Below are 8,142 nucleotides of genomic sequence, written 5' to 3' on the forward strand. Positions count from 1 at the left end.
GATTCAAAAGAGAATTAGATAAGTTCTTGAAGGATAGGTCCATCAATGGCTAATAGCGAAGATGGTCAGGAATGCAACCCCATGCTCTGGGGGTCCCTAAGCCTCTGTTTGCCAGAAGCTGGGAATGGGTGACGGGATGAATCACTTGATGATTGCCCCATTGTTCATTCCCTCTGAAGCACCTGGCATTGGCCACTATCAGAAGGCAGGATACTAAGCTAGATGGACCATTGGTCTGATCCAATATGGCCTTTATGTTCTTTTGTTCACCATCTGTAAAGTGCAGGTTCATAGATTCCCAGGCCAAAAGGGACCATGTGCTCATCTAGTCTGACCTCCTGTATAGCACAAGCCAAAGGACTTCCCTGAATTAATTCCTGTTTGAATTAGATCATGTCTCTTAAAAAAACGTATAGTCTTTATTTTAAAATTGCCACTTATGGAGATCCACCCCAAACCCTTGGTCGTTTGTTCCAATTGTTAATTACTCTCATTGGTCTAGCCTGAATTTGTCTAGCTTCAACTTCCAGCCAGTGGATCTTGTTCTACCTTTGTCTGCTAGATTAAAGTGCCCACGAAGGTACTCATAGGTTGTGATCAAGTCACCACTTACCCTCCTCTTGATTAAGCTAAACAGACTGAGCTCCTGGAGTCTAATTGGATACCAATCCCATCTCCCAGGAGTGCTGGGAAGATTGATTAGATAACATTTGCAGGGTGTTAAGTGTTGTTGATTTTCACTGCATGGAAGAGGCACAGCAATCTGACAACCAGCTTTGCCCCGGTGTGTATTAACACAGCGTCTCTTTAAACTTTCCTGTACCTAATCCTGTTCAACAGATGCACCTACAAAGCAATTCTCATCCGCTGGTAGTGAATGCTAGACCATGCCCATGCTGCTAACATCATCCTTGAGACTGGGTTGGGTTCTGTACAGCGCCATTAGCAGGTTATGTCAGGGCAAGGCACTCTGTGGACCCCTGCCAGAGATCTGTCCCTGGGCTGATTCTTGATGGTGTACTGGCGGCAAAGCAGTCTGTAACACCACCTGGAGGTCTTCCCCTGGCTTTGCCTGGCACAGGGGAAGGTGTTGTTATATCATAAAGGGTGGTACTTTTTCCAGGAGTTTAACTCTGATGCACCTAGGAGGGAGGGTTGGTGTATGTGTGTGGAGCTGGGACCCCTTCCCCAGCCCTGGGAATCCCCAACCTGACACGTGCAAGTAAATTGGAGAAAATTCCTCTGCAAGGTAATTAAGGTTTAAAAATAAATTCCGGACTGTCCTGCAGAGAGCCTGAAACTATGGCTCTGAACGGCTGAATTCATGTCAATGGGTGTAAACTCGGAGGCCAATGGAGACACTTTAAACGCCAAAACTGTTCACTGTAAGGCAGGAAGAGGGAAGATGGTATTATGAAGATCTACCATGGTGTTGCCCAATGTTTGGGGCACGCCTCACTGGTGGGTGCAAAGGACTAGTGAGGGGAGAGGGTTGTGGAAGATGTGTACATTAAGATGGGTCAGGCCTTTAACAACCCAGTGAGGTTGAAGTGTGTGTGTGTGTGTGTGTGATTGGTTTCATATTCCTGAAGCTGTGTTCAACTGTATAAATGTTTGGAAACATCATCTTAACGGGACATTTGATACCTGGAAAGATACTGGAACAAATTATTCAACAACCAGTTTGTAAGCACCTAAAGGATAATAGGATGATAAGTAAGAGCCAACATGGATTTGTCCAGAACAAATGATATCAAACTAGCCTAATTTCCTTTTTGACAGGCTTATTGGCCTAGTGGATGGGGGGAGCAGCAGACATGCTATATCTTGATTTTAGTGAGGCTTTTGACACAGTCCCACATGCAGGACTGGTGCTACCATTAAGGCAAACTAGGCAGTTGCCTAGGGCGCCAAGATTTGGGGGCGCCAAAAAGCAGTGCCCCCAATTTTTTTTTACTGCGTTCCTAGGCTGGGCTTCCGGCGGCGCGCTGACATGTGCGGCTCAGACTCCCTCTCCTAGCGCAGCGGCCGCTCCATGCAATTATTGTCATTGCCGGCAGGGGCGGCGTGCTCGGGGAGGGGGCGTAGCAGAGATGAGCTGGGGCGGGGAGCCCTGCGGCAGCTCCCCCCGCCCCTCCCGCCCTGAGGCATCCCCCCCCCCCCCCGTGGCAGCTTCCCACCCCCCTGGCCTGGGGAGCCGTGCGGCAGCTCCCCACCCCAGCTTATCTCTGCTACGCCCCCTACCTGAGCGCGCAATTGCCACTCCACTTCTCCCGCCTCCCAGGCTTGCGGCGCCAATCAGCTGTGTAGAACTTGCTAGCCAGTTTGTGCCAATTGTGGTGGTGGCTTTTGTGATATGGATAGCTGTTCACTAGGAAAATGGATAGAAACTGCGGCCAATACAGCTCTTAACAATAGGCATCTGTGAATCACAGCATTGCCACCAATGACAAGGAGGATGCTAATAATAAAATAATAATAATAATAACAACAAGGTGCTTTAATACAAACTGTACTTTATTGGGCACACTTTACACAGTATAGGAAATGCACAGGATAGCTAGATTCTCTTGCTGATTTGCGTGTAGCTGATGTCTCCCAGGGTCATTATCTAAAAACCAAATCAAAAGCACAAAGCGTTAGTCTTTCACTGAAGTAGCCTGCAAATATCACACATATCAAGGCCCTGATCCCGCAGACCAGAGACCCACACTTCAGGGTGGGGCCCAAGGCCAACCAACTGTATCTCCTTTAAATTGCACTGCTAATCCTTTAACTATATTAATAAATACTCTAAAATGTGTGTGTCCAGTGTGATCTTGCTTATTTGAAACCAGTCATCTGAGCCTCCTCTGGTCATGCCAACTTCTACTACACAACTTCTACTACAATGAGAGTGCAAACATTCTTCACTTACCTGAAACCTTGATTATTCACACTTTTCAGTGCCCCCAATGCCCGTTGGATAATTAAGGGTGTACAGCATGTAGCGTACTGCACATTCTCATTGAAAATGGCCTAAAATGGCCACTTGATTGACCAGCCAAACTTAAGCACCTGGGGTAGATGTTGGTCATTAACAAAAGGCCAAATTACGCACACGCTTGTACATGATATATTTAAAAGAACTGATTCTCATACATTACTACCTAATAGGCCAGATGCTTAGCTGGTGGGAATCAGCATAGCTCCACTGAAGTCAGTAGAACTATGCCAATTTATACCTGTGGAAGTTCTGGCCCATGTATAAACCAGTACTCTGGGTCAGTAGTCTATGCTGATAGCTACTTGTTCTTGCTGGTCTCCATTAGAAACACCCGCCATAGTCTCATGTTGTAAGTGATGACATTTTTCTAATGTTATATATAACCTCTTATACTTACATTGGTGACTATGTCTCCCTTTATTTCAGTGATGGATTTGATTTTGCTCAAGTTCGTGACCAGTTTATTGTCACCTTCCATTTGAACAACAGCCTGATAGAGAGGGGGTAGGAGGGAAGAGAGACGTGAACATTATTGCCTGTGGAATAAAGACCAATTTGCACTCACGTGTCTAATTATTTGATATATTAGGCAAGTGTAAGACTCCAAATTAACTAAAGGTGTGAATTTGAAGTGGATTAGTTAAATCACATTAAATCCCTGTGTGGATGCTATTATTCAGAATTAAAAGTGGCCTTAATTCCATTTAGTTACTAAACCAAATTAAGGCCACTATAATTTTGAATGAGGGTGTTTACACGGGAGTTTAATGCGGTGTAACTAATCCATTTCAAATTCACACCTTTAGTTCCTTCAGACTAACTTTCCTGGATGTCCCCGTGTAGATGAGTCCTAAGTGGTTTAACATCACTTCTAACTGAAATTACACAAGTAAAACCTTTCAATAGGAAAACATTATGTATCTGTCTGCCTCCTTAGATTGTAAGCTCTTTGGGGCAGGAAATGTCCTTTTGTCCTTTTGTACAGCACCTAGCACGGTAGGGTCCTGGTCCATGACTGGGGCTCCTAGGCAGTATGATAATACAAATAGTATCAACCTACATGCTCCCTAGTGGCTGTTATATAGAAGGTAAAACTCTTATAGCCACACTTGCAGAGAATTCTCCTTTAGCTCAAGTGCTGGTGGCCTGTGGTTTGCTCCAGAAGTTCATGATGCTATCCCCAGTACAACACATGTGGGATCTCAGCGACCTCTAGGTGTGTAGCATTGCAGTGGTATTTCAGGTGACTGAGGAATTCCTCCAGCCTTCAAAAGATCTAGAAAGCCACCTGCTGATGAGATAGAGACGGTGAGGGGCAGGAATTGCCAATGCTGGGGTTTTAAGTGAACCATTGTGTCTGTCCTTCACCTTCCAGGAACAGGAACCATCCAGTTTTAAGAGCTATGAACACAAATTCCACATGCAAACAAGGGCAGAGAAAGGAGCAGTCAGAGCAGCCAAAGAGCCTGCACCTAATCCTTCTTTAAGAGGGCAGGTTTTTGTTTTATGCCTGTACATCTCCTGCCACATTTCATCATTCCCTTGTTTGAAAATAAAATGGAACTCAATGTCTCTTTTGTAATGCAACAGACCACATGAAGTCAAACCTGATTCAGCTGACTAGTCTGAAAGAACAGTATTTAGCACTTTTACAGAATTGTTCATCTGTGGCTCTCAAACGTGTTACACATGGGGAAACTGAGGCAAAGAGCGGTTACAGCCCGCATTTTCAGGGGTGGCCTATAGTTTTGGGCATCTAACTTTAGAAATCCAAGGCCTGATTATCAGAGGTGCCAAGTGATGAGTTTAGGTAGGAATCTAGTAACAGTGAGCAGCCACACGTCCAACCGAAGTCAATGGAAAGTGCTTAGCACCTCTTAGAATTAAGCCCCGGGGTTCTAAAATAGGGCACCCAGCAAGAGAGGCACCCAACATTGGAGGCCACTTTTGAAACTTTGCTGACACACAGACAATGGCAGTCCGCAGCAGTGAGCGCCACGCCCAGGACGACAGACTCTGGCTCATGCCACAGTGCTAAAAACAGCTGTGATAGATGGTGCTCTTAAGCTGCAGTTTGGGCTCTAAAGCCCACCCCAAGCTGCAATGTCTACACAGCTATTTTTAGTGCTGTGGTGTGAGTAGGGTGACCAGATGTCCTGATTTTACAGGGACTGTCCTGATTTTGGGGGCTTTTTATAAATATAGGTTCCTATTTACCACCACCCCCCGTCCCCGTCCCGATTTTTTACACTTGCTAGCTATAATAATAATTATTAATGGAGATATCCCATCTCCTAGAACTGGAAGGGACCAGTCATCGAGTCCAGCCCCCTGCCTTCACTAGCAGGACCAAGTACTGATTTTGCCCCAGATCCCCAAGTGGCCCCCTCAAGGATTGAACTCACACCCCTGGGTTTAGCAGGCCAATGCTCAAACCACTGGGCTATCCCTCCCCCTGGTCACCCTAAGCCTGAGCCCAGTAAACCCGAGTTTGTTGACCTGGGCTCAGAGGCTCACTGCCATGGGCTGTGTAAGAGACTTGCTGACATCCTGTCTAAAACAGGGCAAGGCATGGCACCCAAGTGGCCAGACATCCTCTCCATTGTGCAATGCTTCCCTCAGCTACGGTTTGGAGCTTTACTTCCCCTCCACTACAATAAATCACACATGGCCAAGCTGTGAGCCAAGATCAATCCATGAAGTTACACAATACAATCCATGGCCACCTAAACTTCACTACCTGGGACTCAGGCCACAGCAACTACGGGTCCCAGCATGCAGTGCTCCACTTTGATCCGTGTGCATGCTGGGCGCTCTAATCATTGACGGCCACACATCCCTATTACACACCAGGCGCCAAATTCTTTGCCAGTGTAAATGGGTGCAATCCCGCTGAAGGTAGAAGAGCTGCACACGTTTACATGAGCAGAGAATTTAGCCCAGCAGCAGTTACGGGCTTTGATGCATCTTGTGGCTCTCCAGGGGCAAGCTGATGGTGTGGCAGTTAGTTAGGGTGACCAGATGTCCCGATTTTATAGGGACAGTCCCGATTTTTGGGTCTTTTTCTTATATAGGCTCCTATTACCCCCCACCCCTGGCCCGATTTTTCACATTTGCTATCTGGTCACCCTACAGTTAGTTGAGCAAATCTGGGGCACCTCTGGGTTAGATGAAAAGGAAATAAAGTTCTACAAGTCCACTAGAAATCAACTGCTTTGTACTGGGGGCAATGTCAGTTCAGCCCTGTCTGTGGGATAGTGTAGCTGGGACGTGGTGTCAGGGCAGGATCCTGCAAGGTGCAGAAGGCCCCTACCAGAAGACTGAGCACTATCAGGGCACTCAGGATCCCACAGGAGATGCTCAGCAACCCACAGCCCTACACGAAGGAAGGACTGGGCACCTACCTTGACTTTCTCTCCAGTTGGGCTCTCCAGCTCGGCCTCCTCTCCAATAGTGAACTCATTGGTCAGCACTTTGCTGCCGGTTGTCACGGTGACCTTGAACTTTTTGCCATTCTGTACAATTTCTGAGATGCTCTTGATGTCCTTGCCCTTTTGGATCAATTCATCAGAAAGACCTGGCCAGAAATAAAAGCCTAGGCTTAGTGAGCGTTCTGAGGAGCGCTACTTCTGGGGCAGACGGGGAAGCCACACAAACAGAGACAGCTTTTGGGGCTGTGAAATCCACGGCTGAGGGGGTTCCTTGACTGGTACACGGTGGCCTCACTCTGAGGGACACTTCCTACGTTAACATAGGACCGTGCGGTTGGCTGCTGTTTGAGTGCAATGAACAATGTCATTCATAGTCTAGTCTGGGGAAAGTCTCCAACCCCAGGACTTGTCCCCTGTCCTACACGGCTGGTTAGAAAGAGGAAGAAATGCCACCTCTGCCCCCACCTTGAAAGTCTAAGGGGAAAGAAAAGATCAAGCAAAAGAAAGTGGAAGGAGGAGGGGAGAAGACAGGAATTTTTGTGGAGATGTGGGAGGAATAGGGCCCCCAAGAATATCCTGGTTGGGATCCCTCAAAATCCTGAAGCCAATTGTACATATGACAGGTAAAAAGCATGTCACAATACATGGAAGAAATGATAAAGCAAATCACTGATGAATATCTAGAGAGACTGGAGAAAATACAATCCCTGGCTAGAAAGTTATTGAAAATGTAAGCCAACATTTTTCAAACTTGAGTGTCTAAAAGTAGGCACCTAAATCTACCTTCCGGCACCTAAATAAGTGGCCCATTTTACCTAGCTCTTGGCAAGCAATTGAATCAGAGGTTCCATACAAAATGAACAGAGTGACAGATTAGCAGAGTCAAGGCAAAAGTCAACAGAGATTCATTTAATAGATTTCTCAGACCAGCTCCTCAGCCAGTGTAAATTGGCACACCTCCACTGACTTAGGTGGAAATTCACACCGGTCTGCAGTGGCTGAGGATCTGGCCCGGAGACTCTTAGGGCAGAAGGGACCATTATGGTATTTTAGACTGATCTCCTGCATAATACAGGCCAGAGAATTTTATGCAATGTTTCCTGCACGTCAATCATAGAGACTCGTTCCATTATGTGTTCTTTTCATGAATGCATAAGATCACATGTACAGTGTTAGGTATTTTAAATACATATGAATGTATAAAAATTAAGGACAGTAAAATTCAATATTAGAAATGAAAATTATTTTCATCTAAATCCTGAATGCCTGCACGCAATAGACTAATTTTAACCAATGTTGGACACTACATATGGATAGAGGCAACACACACTAAACATAGTTACATGTATCTGATACTTACCAAGGGCTTTCATGAAAGGCTCAAAATTTTCCTGGGACTGGAGTTCAAACTTTCCATTGAAGCTCATGATGGAGATGTTCTCTGTGGCCCTGTCAGGAGAGAATGTAGCTTGTCAATAACCAGTGTTTGGGCTTTATAAAGATTCGTTGCCTTGAAAGTTGGTCAGAGGTAATATGATGTAATTCTTTTATGGCCTTGCTCAAACATTAACATATGACTGAGCAATGGTCAGTGATAAATTGCCCTCAGCTGCTGACCTAGGTTTACAAAGTGGGGGTAGGTTATTTTCAGTAAAGACATGGAATTACAGATGTAACAAAATACAAAGCAGCATCTGTAAAACTAAAGAAATGGAAAAAAAAAAG

General features: G+C 45.7%; 1 protein-coding gene across 1 annotated transcript; it reads right to left on the reverse strand.

Annotated features, from left to right (window-relative positions):
• Window positions 1-2,499: 2,499 nt before the first annotated feature.
• FABP1 (fatty acid binding protein 1) lies at window positions 2,500-7,935 on the reverse strand. The gene is made up of 4 exons (XM_024106481.3): window positions 7,778-7,935; window positions 6,391-6,563; window positions 3,384-3,476; window positions 2,500-2,611 (listed from the first exon to the last, which is right to left on the reverse strand). Exons 1-4 carry the CDS (start codon window positions 7,842-7,844, stop codon window positions 2,561-2,563), a joined length of 384 nt encoding a protein of 127 aa, XP_023962249.2. The 5' UTR covers window positions 7,845-7,935; the 3' UTR covers window positions 2,500-2,560.
• Window positions 7,936-8,142: the final 207 nt, after the last annotated feature.

Source organism: Chrysemys picta, chromosome 5 (genome assembly GCF_011386835.1).
Source record: "Chrysemys picta bellii isolate R12L10 chromosome 5, ASM1138683v2, whole genome shotgun sequence".
In the NCBI taxonomy this organism is placed as follows: Eukaryota; Metazoa; Chordata; order Testudines; family Emydidae; genus Chrysemys; species Chrysemys picta.